Source organism: Doryrhamphus excisus, chromosome 20, assembly GCF_030265055.1.
Source record: "Doryrhamphus excisus isolate RoL2022-K1 chromosome 20, RoL_Dexc_1.0, whole genome shotgun sequence".
In the NCBI taxonomy this organism is placed as follows: domain Eukaryota; kingdom Metazoa; phylum Chordata; class Actinopteri; order Syngnathiformes; family Syngnathidae; genus Doryrhamphus; species Doryrhamphus excisus.
In genome coordinates, this window is record NC_080485.1 from 9251358 (window position 1) to 9265227 (window position 13870).

The 13870-nt window shown below is 41.0% G+C and overlaps 1 protein-coding gene across 7 annotated transcripts in view; it reads right to left on the reverse strand.

Annotated features, from left to right (window-relative positions):
* LOC131108260 (Kv channel-interacting protein 2) overlaps positions 1-13870 on the reverse strand; it is a 114470-nt gene that overhangs the window by 9610 nt on the left and 90990 nt on the right. The window contains exon 1 of one of the 7 annotated variants that reach the window (XM_058059167.1): positions 8280-9271. The exons of 5 other annotated variants lie outside the window; for them this stretch is intronic. In XM_058059167.1, the coding sequence (XP_057915150.1) occupies positions 8280-8403 (124 nt within the window). In that variant the 5' untranslated portion in view covers positions 8404-9271. Of the gene's footprint in view, positions 1-8267; positions 9272-13870 lie in introns of those variants that run through there. One more of the 7 variants, XM_058059165.1, reaches the window with a different exon arrangement.

Consider the following 13870-nt stretch of genomic DNA (forward strand, 5'->3'; position numbering starts at 1 on the left):
TTTTTAATAGATGTGTCTGCACCTAGTACTTCACCAAAACAAATTCCTAGTATGTGTTTGATCATACCTGGCAATAAACCCTTTTCTGATTCTGATTTCTGATTCTGATAAAAGGGTTAAGGCAGTGGTTTTAAATTATTTTCTGTCTGCGATGGTGGATGTATCCACTTGAACGCTACCCCATCTTTATCCTCCTCATGAAAAGGCAGTGCTACTAGGTAGAATTTCACACATAAATACTGCAAAACTAAGCCAAAACTGGCAGGTATTACCAGTGCATTTTACACAGAACTTAGTAAAAGTAGATATTGTAAAGATAAAATGGGTATTACACACAGCTTTGCGCCTTTGTTAAGACCTCAGAAGCCAAAAAATGGCCAGGTCATCCACCACGACCTATTCTCTTTTATACAGAACTCTGATATTACTATCAGTGTGACCTTTCACACAGCACCAGTGTTGGTCCCCTATACACAGACACAGAAAATTGTCATTCTTGTCAATCTTTGTCTTTCTTTGATCCTCCCATTCTGTGTTGGTGCCTTTTATACAGGTACAGTTCAGTTCATGTTGTCACGGTTACACCAATGTTTTAAGGTCCGCAAGTGGCACACAAAATGAGACGTAAAAGACAGGAATTTTATACGTTGGGCTAACCAAGCCATTGGAATTGGGTTTATCAATCAAAGAGCAGGTATGGTTTTACAGCCGTCTTAAAAAGGCATATTGCAGTACAGCTCACAACTTCGTTTTTTTTGTAACTTTGCAATAGAGCTTCTGGTAGGTTGAAGCAAGCAGCACTTTCACAAGCTTCTGTACGAATTAAGTTTTCCTCTCTAATGAACGCCTCCTTCAAATAAATGCCAAGTATTTTTTGCACTTGGGTATATAAACATGACATATGCATGCATAGACGTATGCTAGTAACTGTCCTTGATGTATAGCCTCAATAAAGTGTAAAGCAGAACAGGGTAGTCTATAACAGGGACGACGTTGCAGTACGTCTTGTTCAAAACAAGCATATTTAATGCAAATTCAGTTTCTACCCTGCACTGTGCATCCCTCGGTGCCATATGCACACCGCACACAATTTACTGCAGGGCTGTCAAGGCCACACCCCTTGCATGCATGGTGTATGGCGCTCTGAACCTGCACAGCTACCTTTTTACAATTCTGAGTAATGAGGACACATACTGAATTTAAACATACAGACCAGCATTGAAGTAAGCTTTTATAATAAATACAGGGGTAAGGTTTGCCTAGCAACAAAGAAATTAAACTATAAAACATACCAAAGATAAAGACAAATATTTAGTGGAGGATGTTGATGAACTGCAAGAGGAAGCCTGAAAGGATTGAGTGGGTGCAATTTAGTACAATTTGCAAATCAAACAAAATATACAAAATAAAATTAATTATTGTTGATTCATGTGGAAAGTGTCTATCTTTGAATAATAGCAAAATTACACATTATTTAGGCAACACAAGAAAGTAAGCACCAACAATGAAGTACTCCATCAGTGAAGACAATTAGTTTTTTTTGTTTTTTTAGCAAAAGTCCTGTCAAAGTCAATCCCTTCCATCACTATTGCCATCAAAATCACCATTTACCCAATCCCTCAGCAGCAGTGTCATAAACCCGACGAGAAGCATCACACCACAATCATGGTCAATATGATTCATTCATTCATTTTCTACTGCTTATCCTCATACATATATGTACATATATGATATATAATAGCAGTGGTCCAAATACAGATCTTTGTGGAACCCCATATTTCACTTTTAGCATTTTCAATAATAAAATTATTCCATCACTGTTATTCTTATACTTCGATTTTCCTCTGGCTACTTTATTAGTAGCTACAGTATTGCTGGAGCCTATCCCAGCTGTCTTCGGGCAAGAGGCGGGGTACACCCTGGACTGGTCGCCAGCCAATCACAGGGCACATATAGACAAACAACCATTCACACTCACATTCATACCTATGGACAATTTGGAGTCGCCAATTAACCTAGCATGTTTTTGGAATGTGGGAGGAAACCGGAGTACCCGGAAAAAACTCACGCATGCATTGGGAAGAACATGCAAACTCCACACAGAGATGGCCGAGGGTGGAATTGAACCATCATCTCCTAGCTGTGAGGTCTGCTTCAGGGTTGAAATTTTGAGGCTAATAACGTGGTCACATTTTGATTTCGCGACATCTCATGTGCTACGGAGCATTCAGTTTGTTCAGTCATCATAGATTATGTGAATGTGATGCGGTTTTCAGGTTGAAGGCCATTGATCTAGCGGCTTTTTCTGCCAGTGGATCTTGGCAGTGTGGAGCGGTGTCGGGAGGTCCACTGTCGCCAGCAGGTTTACGGGGGGGGGGGCTGGAGTGCTGCGTGGGGATGACAGTACAGGCTCGGGGGCTGGCGCTGGGAGCCACAATACAAATTAGACAGATACTGGCTGGGTGTGTGGGGAGGGAATTTTGTAGCTGTTTGGTTCCAAAAGTAAAGAAGATGTGGTCATAGTTCCCAGGGGGAGGACGAGGAACGGGAGGTATTGGGCTACTGTTTACCTAGCCTTTTTACATTTGTAAATATCACAAATTACGACCTCCGTAACCCATGCTACGCCCGACATGTATAGCATCACACACGAGCACGAGTCTTAAATGTTTAACTTAGTCTTATTATATTCTCTATATTGTGTAATAGGAGTGGAAAGGTGACTATAGGGGTGTTAGTTCATGTCTAGGAGGCTCTAATAAGCTTCATTCATTTTATTTTTATTTTGGGTGTACCCTGCCTCTTGCCTGAAGTCAGCTCGGATAGGCACCAGCATGTCCCCGCAACCCTGGTGATAAAACCAATGAACAAATTAATTTTTAAAAAAGTATCATAACATTGGTTTCAATGTGAGGATAAGCGTCATAGAAAATGGATGATATGATGATATATACTAATAGCAGTGGTTCAAATACAGATCTTTGTGGAACCCCAGATTTCACTTATAGCATTTTCAATAATAGAATGATTCCGTCACTGTTATTCTTATGCTTTTTATTTGCCTTCAGTCTTCAGGCGAGAGGCGGGCTACACCCTGGACTGGTGGCCAGCCAATCACAGGGCACATATAGACAAACAACCATTCACACTCACATTCATACCTATGGACAATTTGGAGTGGCCAATTAACCTAGCATGTTTTTGGAATGTGGGAGGAAACCGGAGAAAACCCACGTATGCACGCTAACCACTCATCCATCGTGCAGCCCCTCTAATAATGTATGTGTATGTCGGGTATGGAACCAATTAACCACAACAAACAAGGGATTTCTATATTTTGTCATAATTTTTGAAAATTGTATACAAGATATCCAAAAGTTGGGTGGTAAATGCTAAAGCTATTTTAAAGTAAAAGCCCTAATTTCCCAGTGACTTTTGTATGTAATCCTACTAAAGTCTTATGAGAACATATTCCATCTGTTCACCACCAACAAACTCTCTGTCACATCTTGATTGAAAATGACAGCATCCACAGAGCACAATGAGGGGCTTAATTACATTCATCAACAACGCAGCATTCATTATTATTATGTCCATATATTTCACATATCATTGACTAAAATTACATGAATCATTACATCTTTCCATTCGTCCAAGTAGACGTGTCTTTAGGGGGGAACCAGATGTTCCATATCTTCTACCTTTAGACGCAATAAAATTATAATAATTTGTTCAGGAATAGTCAATTCAGTGACTTTTTATTCCTGTCTTTCTTCCTCTCATGTTTTTCCTCGTTTTTTTTTGGCCTCTGGGGGAATCATGAAATTCGCTGCATGTTGTAATTGTAAATGTGCTCCGGCACAAGTCAGCGTGTCTCCAGGAAAGTGAGGGATCGCTGAGGGATTAACCTGATTTTAATAAACATATGCATACAAACATATCCCAGTAGGGGGGGCCCTGTGTGGTGGTGCCCCCCCCCCCCGTGTAATCAAAGAAACCATGCTGATGCTGTCATTTCTCTTGTTCGACTGCTTTAAGACCTTCATTCGACTGAGCTGAAGGGAAAATAACATTAGACGTTTAATTTATTGTGCTCCATTCATGCATTTTTACAGTGAGATGCGATTTCAAGCTCTATGAATGTAATTTTAACTTAAACCCCGGATGTGCCTATTCAATTAGACACAGGGATGCTTTACATTGACCCGAATGTAAGACAACCCTGAATATAAAACCACCATGGAAGACCTTCATTTTCATTCATTAATTCATTTTCTATCGCTTTTTCCTCACGAGGGTCGCGGGGGTGCTGGAGCCTATCCCAGGCTTGGACTGGTCGCCAGCCAATCACAGGGCACATATAGACAAACAACCATTCACACTCACATTCATACCTATGGACAATTTGGAGTCGCCAATTAACCTAGCATGTTTTTGGAATGTGGGAGGAAACAGGAGTACCTGGAGAAAACCCACGTATGCACGGGGAGAACACTCCACACAGAGATGCCCGAGGGTGGAATTGAACCCTGGTCTCCTAGCTGTGAGGTCTGCGCACTAACCACTCGACCGCCGTGCCGCCCCTTTCATTTTCAATACCAATGAAATGATGGGATTGCAAAAAGACAATTTCTCAGCTGCTGATTTCTCAGTTCTCTTCTTAAAAGTGGCGTCATTGTTAACTCCGTCACCCGTCTATGACATCATCACCGGTTGACTCTGTAATTATTTGCTAAGACAACTACGCCACAAGTCATTTTTTCTTATTGATCGAACAACTTTGTGCAAGGTCGCGTGGTATGCTGGAGCCTATACCACCTGACGTCGGGCGAGAGGCGGGGTACACCCTGGACTGGTCGCCAGCCAATCACAGGGCACATATAGACAAAACCATTCACACTCACATTCATACCTATGGACAATTTGGAGTTGCCAATTAACCAAGAATCAAACCCAGGTCCTTCCTGATCTCCTGACTGTGTGGCCAATATGGTAACCACTCATCCACCGTGCGGCCAACTACAATAACTAAAATAAAACATTGTTGGGTGTTCAGAATGGATTAATTGGATTTGATTTCTTTCTTATGGTAAAAATTGGAGGGCACTCGAACGTTCTGTCATTGATCAACAACGTTAACAATGTCTTTTTCAGACTTTTTTCTAGGGAGCAAATACTGTCTTATAATCAGGTCATATTTAAACTGTTAAGACATTTACAAATATCTCATAAAAACGTTTCTCATGTTGTCATTATGGGGTGTTGTGTGTACAATGTTGAGGGAAAAATATATTTATTTTTAAATAAAAGGGGCCTCACAGCTAGGAAACCCAAGTTCAATTCCACCCTCGGCCATCTCTGTGTGGAGTTTGCATGTTCTCCCCGTGCATGCGTGGGTTTTCTCCGGGTACTCCGGTTTCCTCCCACATTCCAAAAACATGCTAGGTTAATTGGCGACTCCAAATTGTCCATAGGTATGAATGTGAGTGTGAATGGTTGTCTGTCTATATGTGCCCTGTGATTGGCTGGCGACCAGTCCAGGGTGTACCCCGCACTCTCGCCCGAAGACAGCTGGGACAGGCTCCAGCACCCCACGCAACCCTCGTGAGGATAAGCGATAAAAAAATAAATTAATTAATTAAATAAAAGGTGGCCTCAGTGGCAAAAGTATGTTGAATTACATAAACAAAATACGTATCACATGAATCCCTGCAGGAAATATTCCTGATCATGACCAGGGTAAATGACACTCCTTATTCACAATGCCCCTTGTAGATTGTGCAATTAGTCTAACAGTATGCCCTTGCGTGCTGACAGGCCATCATAACTTCAGGAAACAACACAAATCAGCTCTATTTTTAACTTCCTGGCAACACATTTCTTCCATCTTCATTTTTGAAGGAGGCTCTCGATTCATAAACCCGAGAGATCTGAGGAGCTTCTCAAGGCAAAGACAATGCAGCCAGCATGTTGATACAGCACGCTGCTGAAGATTAAGACGGGATGAGCTGCATCAAACAGTGAATGTTTCTCTTCTTAAACCGTCCTCAGACTCCTTCAATTCCTACTACCAATTCTGCAGCTCCATTCCACATCATGTATTAAACAGTCTCGGACTGTCGTGGTAAAGAGTAAGCCGAGCTATGAATACAGTTGACTGTAATGTGTTTTCCCAAAGTAGAGTCAGTTGAAGGTAGCACGGGCATCTATTTCGGCAACTCCATGGGGAGGTGTTCCAGGAGGAGGCCTCGGGACAGACATAGGACATGCTGGGGGGGACTATGTCTCACAGCTGGTCTGGGAACACCTCTGTGTTCTGTCGAGTTGGAGAAGGTGGGGAGAGACAGGGAAGGACATCCCTGCTGGTGCCACCTTGACCCAGATGAGCAGAAGATAATAGATGGATGGACATTTAAAAATCAATCAGTGGATGGAACCAAAGAAAAAATCTGTGCTTCTAATTTTGTGAGAACAATTTGGGAAAGACCAGTTTCTGTTCCAACATGGCATGGAGGACTTTGGTGGGAAACACCTTGAACACCAATTTTTGACTGATAGAACGTATACTTTGGTGCAACTTCTAGTCTGCAAAATATGTTAGATACCTCACAGCTAGGAGAACCCGAGTTCAATCCCACCCTTGGCCATCTCTGTGTGGAGTTTGCATGTTCTCATGTTTTCTTCGGGTACTCCGGTTTCCTCCCACATTCCAAAAACATGCTAGGTTAATTGGCGACTCCAAATTGTCCATAGGTATGAATGTGAGTGTGAATGGTTGTTTGTCTATATGTGCCCTGTGATTGGCTGGCGACCAATCCAGGGTGTACCCCGCCTTTCGTCCGAAGACAGCTGGGATAGGCTCCAGCACCCCTGCGACCCTCGTGAAGATAAGCGGTAGCAAATGAATGAATGAATATGTTAGATACTGTAGCTACTAATAAAGTAGCCAGAGGAAAATCAAAGTATAAGAATAACAGTGATGGAATAATTTTATTATTGAAAATGCTAAAAGTGAAATCTGGGGTTCCACAAAGATCTGTATTTGGACCACTGCTATTATATATATATATATATATATATACACACACATTTTTCTATGCCGCTTATCCTCACAAAAACCAACGTTATGATATTTTTTTAATTAATTTGTTCATTTGTTTTATATGCCTCCTGTTCTCACTCGGGTTGCGGGGACATGCTTAAGCCTATCTGAGCTGACTTCAGGCAAGAGGCAGGGTACACCCAAAATAAATGGTTTGCCCCCTCAAATTAAAATGTATTTTTTTTACTTTTCATTTTTATTTTTGACTTTCTTCCCTGAATGATTGCCAGGGGGGTTACGTGCTCCAGTGAACCTCCGAGCCATACCAGCGAGAGACTTCACATGGGACACTCAAGTTGGATAGGTATCAGGGTAGAGGAATGCCAAAGTGTAATCCACTTCTTCAGGTGAAGGGTTGGACATTGGACCTTCATTGCACTCATTATGCCTACCCTGATTTGAGCCCTTATGGAACGCATGGTTGTCTAGAACAGTTACACACAATCACTACTCCCAAAAAGTTAGGGACATCAAACTTCCAGATGAAATTTCCAAATGAAACTTAATTTGAGCTTCTTTAAACTGTAATGAACATGTCCACTGTTCAATACGCACAACTTGCTGTTCCCCAACAAGGAGCTGAACATCAAAATTTCCAAAACTGCGATCTATGAATTGACCAATAAATTACCACATCATCATGGGAGCAAGAAAACACCTAGAAATTGATGAACGGTACCTCATCATTGCAAGGTTTCAAACAGGATGTTGTCAGAAGGAAGTGACCTCTGAGCTTGGAGTGTCACAGATCAGCATACTGTGTTTAAAAGGTCACCTGTTGGGAATTTTGCCCCCCTCCAGATCCTTGTTAGGGAATAACAAGTAGTGCAAAAAAGTACTTCAATATTGAACATTTGGACAGGAGTATTTCAAAGTTAAGTTCACCTGGAAAGCTTATAGTACATTTTTGCTTTATCTTGAAATTTCACCCGGAAGTCCAATGTCCCCAATATTTTTCTGAGTAGTATATTTACTGTATATATGTCTTTCTGGAAAAATTATCGTTAACAATGTGGTGTAAACCTGCACTGCATCAGACAAAAGTGTTCCTAATATCCCGCTCCTGAATGGAGTATCCAGGATAGAGTGTGTAGTACGTGCAGATAATCAAGTATCCAACTTCTTGTTATTTTTCCTCCTCAAACATCACTGTAACTTCTCTTACCATTAGTCTTACCTGCCGTGGTAAGGTCGATGAGCCCCAAAAAGTGCATCAGTTTGAGGGAGCTGCACACCACCAAGAGGATGCCCACAGTCTGCAGCCCCTCCACCTCCCACTTTTCTCGGAAGAACAGTTGCATCCTTTTTTTTTCTTTCTTCCCCTTATCCTCCTCTCTCTCTGATTCTGCCAGTCAAAAAATCTTGCACCAGCGCCCCACCAATCACAGATGTCTTCAACTCTTCAGTCTCCCTCCATGTGCCGTATCTCTCCAGCCATCCCGAGACTACACAGCATCCTCATCACAGAAGCTGGATTGTTATTCCCTGCGTTCCCTCATCGAGAATGTGAGCAGGACTGTCTACTCGCCGCTCTGCCCCCACAGCTGCCACCTCAGAGGCTGTCAGAGGTTGTTTAAGCTCCAGGTGAAGTTCACACAATTCACTGTGTGTGTGTGTGTGTGTGTCCTGAAAGTGATGGCGGCAGTTGTTTGCTCTTCCAGATACTGACTCTCAAACTGTCTTCACTCGTTTGTCTGTCCTCCGCCTCTTCCTCACCTTACGTCTACTCCCGTTGTGTCCCCTCCCCATGCTTAATTGGGCCAGTGAGTGAAGGAATGATGGACGGGGGGGAGGAGCAGAGGAGGGCTACTACATACGCTAGATTAAGGAGGGGTGGGAAGAAAAGGGAGGAGGGTAATGAATTGAGACGAGACAAGGAGAGTTGAAGCGTGAAGAAAATAACAGCAACATCGGAACGCATCCAAATAACAAATGAAGAATCTAGCAGGGAGAGCGTGTGTGTTGGGAGGACAAATTTAGAAGAAGCACAAAAAAAAAAAAAAACCCAGACGTGGCGGCATCGGAAAAGTCGGTTACATTGGACAAAGTCACAGATGTGTCCGCTGTCTCTCTCCCCAGAGCGTAAAATCAACACACATACACAAGCAACCGCACAGCCTGGAAATACAATCTGGCAACAATCACGTGTTGCATTTGTAATTATGTGCAGCGGGAATGTGAGAATGATACTGTCGCATCTGTCACTCGTCCTATTCTCAAACTTTTTACATTCACAATAGACGCAGTAGGTGGAGCTAATCGCACAGCACATCCAATGGCGGACAGAGAATCCTCACTTTAGTGTAGCAATGAGAAGAAAGCTAATTTCATTTTTAAGGGCTGTTGGTAGCTGACCTTGGATGCAAATGGCGTTGCAATCAATTCTCACTCAATGCCCATTTGCAATGGTAGATTACAAAAGTCAAGCTGGGACTGCCTCCAGCTCCCGTGATGACCTGGTATACTGTCAATGGTCTAATTATAGCCGGGGTGTTTATTTAACAAAAACACAAGGAGGAAGAGGTGTTAAGCAAGTGATAATGGGAGTGATGCTGTTATTTCTGAAATGTGAAAACTCATTACAGTATATTGATTAATTATATTGCACAACACAGAAGCAAGAGAACCAATGTTGTAATAGCAGGACGGCGGAAACCGGTCCACCAGCCTAGTGTAACATGCTTGAGTTTACGGTAATGGTAATGGTTTTATTTCATGTGAACATGCATCAGATTACAATTGAATGCATCACATAATCAGTTCACAGTTCCACATGTCCAAAGGGAGTAGGAAGAAGCAAAGCTTATTAAATCCTACCCCTCCATCTGGTACTTTTACAATCAGCAACTGTTACATTTGTTCACTTCCTGCTTTCCTAATAAAGTTTTTTGTATTATTATTATTATTTTTGTCACGTACCGAAGTACGAGGTGATATGACCATACAATGACATAATGGGTACCATAGTAACTGTCAATATAGTGATATGTATAGCACATCATGACAGTTTAACATTTGAGTAGTGGAACCAACATTTTAAAGTACATGTAGATGTAAATAAAGCTGCTAGACACTGACCACTTATTCATTCATTCATTCATTTTCTACCACTTTTTCCTCACGAGGGTCGTGTGGGGTGCTGGAGCCTATCCCATCTGTCTTCGGGCGAGAGGCGGGGTACACCCTGGACTGGTCGCCAGCCAATCACACGGCACATATAGACAAACAACCATTCACACTCACATTCATACCTATGGACAATTTGGAGTCGCTAATTAACCTAGCATGTTTTTGGAATGTGAGAGGAAACCGGAGTCCACACGTGCACAAGGAGAACATGCAAACTCCACACAGAGATGACCGAGAGTGGAATTGAACTTGTTTCTCCTAGCTGTGCGGCCTGCGCGATAACCACTCGTCTGCCGTGCAGCCAATTAGTATATTCATACATTCATTTTCTACCGTTTTTCCTCACAAGGGTCGCGGGGGTGCTGGAGCCTATCACAGCTGTCTTTGGGCGAGAGGCGGGGTACACCCTGGACTGGTCGCCAGCCAATCACAGGGCACATATAGACAAACAACCATTCACACTCACATTCATACCTATGGACAATTTGGAGTCGTCAATTAACCTAGCATGTTTTTGGAATGTGGGAGAAAACCCACACATGCACAGAGAACATGCAAACTCCACACAGAGATGGCCGAGGGTGGAATTGAACCCTGGTCTCCTAGCTGTTAGGTCTGCGTGCTAACCACTTGACCGCCATGCAGCCCTGACCACTTATTATACTAAAATAAAAAATCATCTTGTGGAATTAATGTAAAAACTACATCAGAAATATATAATATGAATGCATATTTTCACATTAATTCGAGACTTTGCTGTTTTTTTGTTGTTAGATATCATATACCTATACTTGCCAACTGTAGGAGACTCTGTGGTTAATTTCAAGATCAGTGAATGCGAGTGCAACTCGTTTGTCTATATAGGACCCGTGATTGACAGGTGATCAGTCCAGGGTGTATTCTCGTCTACTTGCCTTAAATCAGCTGGGATAGACTCCAGCTTCGACATGACCCTGAACAGTATAGAGAATGGATGGATGGTTCTGGAAAAAAAACATCCATTCAAAGGTTACGAGATTGATCCATTCTTCAATAAGACATGGACATTAAAACAATATGGGAAGTGAATCCGCTTGGCTTCTTCATTAAAGTTCAATAATGCTGGAGGTCAGGAAGTGGAAGCCTCGCAGGAAAGGTAGACGAGATACAGTATGTACAGTACATTCTGTACTATTCACTGTATGTCAAAGCAGGCGCCTGGGGGGGTAAAGACAGGTCTAAAGGAGCGTTTGATTTGTTTGTATGAAGATTTATGAGTCCAAATAAGACCATGAAGCCCACACCTGAACAAACTACAAGTAATCAGCGGCAGAATGTCGGGACCCAAAATGATACCAAGCTATGATTTTGCGGTCAAAGCCATAAAAAATAGAGCCCTGCACAGTCGCCCACAGTTGTCAGTCACTGTCGTTTAGAGAGTTCCCAAGGCGCCATTTTGAATGTCCTTGAAAGATGTGACATGATGATACAAGGTCTTGATTGTGTCTTTTGTCTTGCATGGGCAAAGAGAAGTTGATTGATGAAACCCTGCATACATTGTCTTACAGTATATTTTGCATACACCTACGACAACATTTAATGAAACAGGCCGCGTAGCTTCCCGGAATACGATGACATATTCAGGCCAGTACATTCACAGACACCCTTTGTAGTCGTAGAGTTCAATCGACAATGAAAGAGGAGCGAGACACAGTTCTCTCGGAGAGCAGGAGAATATTTGTCATACATGGAGACTAGGATGGAAGATCAATATATTGCAAATAAAAAATCGTTGACACCCCTAGATGGTAGTACCCACTCTGAATATTTTTGCCTTCGTTAGACAGCAAAACATTTGAGTGTGTAGTGTGCAGAAGGCTACGCACTGTGGTGAAATTTTACACACACAAATACGAACATTTATTTAGTTTATATTAATTATATTTTTATTTTATTTTTATATTAATTAGTTTTTATTAATTTAGTTTTATTAAATAAATAAAATATTTATTAAATATAAATATTTGTTTATGTTGTGGTATAGTTGTTTAGATATTTGATCTGTCACAAAGGCAAAATATTTGTCGAATATTACACTTGAAATGCATCTTTTCTCCCTTTTTAGTTGGCAACTGATATTTTCCTGAAACCGATGTTCTACTGCTGGTTACTAATGAATGGAAAAGGGTGGAAATGCACTTTTTTCCCCGAAGAAAGACAGGAGTCGTATCTTTCTTTTGGTAAGTTATTCAAGCTATAGAAGATAATATTCATAATAGATAATATTCATATAATTATATTAGCATATTATATTATCATATTATCGATAATATAGTGGCTAATGTCAAAATCGTCTAGAGAGGTTGTTTTTTTTTAAAAAATGGCTGGGATTGAATGAGTTAATTACATTTTGCCTTTGTAACTGTTTGGAATATTTATATTGTGGTATAGTTGTTTAGATATTTGATCTGTCACAAAGGCAAAATATTCGTGTCAAATATTACACTTGAAATGCATCTTTTCTCTCTTTTTAGTTGGCAACTGATATTTTCCTGAAACGTATGTTCTACTGCTGGTTACTAATGAATGGAAAAGGGTGGAAATGCACTTTTTTCCCCGAAGAAAGACAGGAGCTGTATCTTTCTTTGGTAGGTTATTCAAGCTATAGATGATAATATTCATAATAGATAATATTTATATAATTATATTATCATATTATATTATCATATTATCGAATATAATTATATTCGATAATATAGTGGCTAATGTCAAAATCATCTAGAGAGGTTGTTTTTTGAAAAATGGCTGGTATTGAATGAGTTGATTACATTTTGCCTTTGTAATTGTTTCAAATATTTTGTAGGTCTGAAAGAAAGACCATATAAACATTACAGAAATCTGTTATCAATATTATATCTCTGAAATAGTAATAGATGCTTTTTCTCGGAAAGGACATTTGAAGCTCTTACTGCAGGATCTTACTTTAGCCTGACCTGTTTTAAGATGCAGTACAACACATCTGCAAGGCACCCCTAGAGAGATTCTGATCTGTTGTCACCCCAAATACATGCACACACACACACACACACACACACACACACACACACACACACACACACAGGCACACAATGATACAATTTTGGGTTAACACGTCGTATTTGATTAGTCTCGTAGTCGCACATCTTGCCTGAAGGCAGACACAGCACATAATTGAAATACCTCCATATTTAGACGTCTACCTGAGCAATTATTCCCCCCCAAAACTGATTAAAATGTCTAACAGAGAGAAACAGTGTGAAGTGTGTGTGTGTGTGTGCATGTACATGTGACTCTGCGGAGGTCATTGACAAATGATGCTCAAAATTGGCTAGTGCTTCCAATTAGATAAGAAAATTAGAGAGTAATTTGCATAAATCATTAGCTTGTGGGGATATTTTTAATACTGCAAAAGGGGTTTTTAAGCATGAAGTTCTCATGAACAGTTGCCAAAATTTGATTGATTGCTGGTCTAAATGAATTACTTATGTGGAGATATTTTATGTAGAGTGGTTTGAAAAAGTTGTAGGACACACACAGTCAGGAGATCGGGAAGATCTGTGTTCGATTCTCCACTTGGGCATCCCTGTGTGGAGTTTGCATTTCCAAAAAAACATGCTAGGT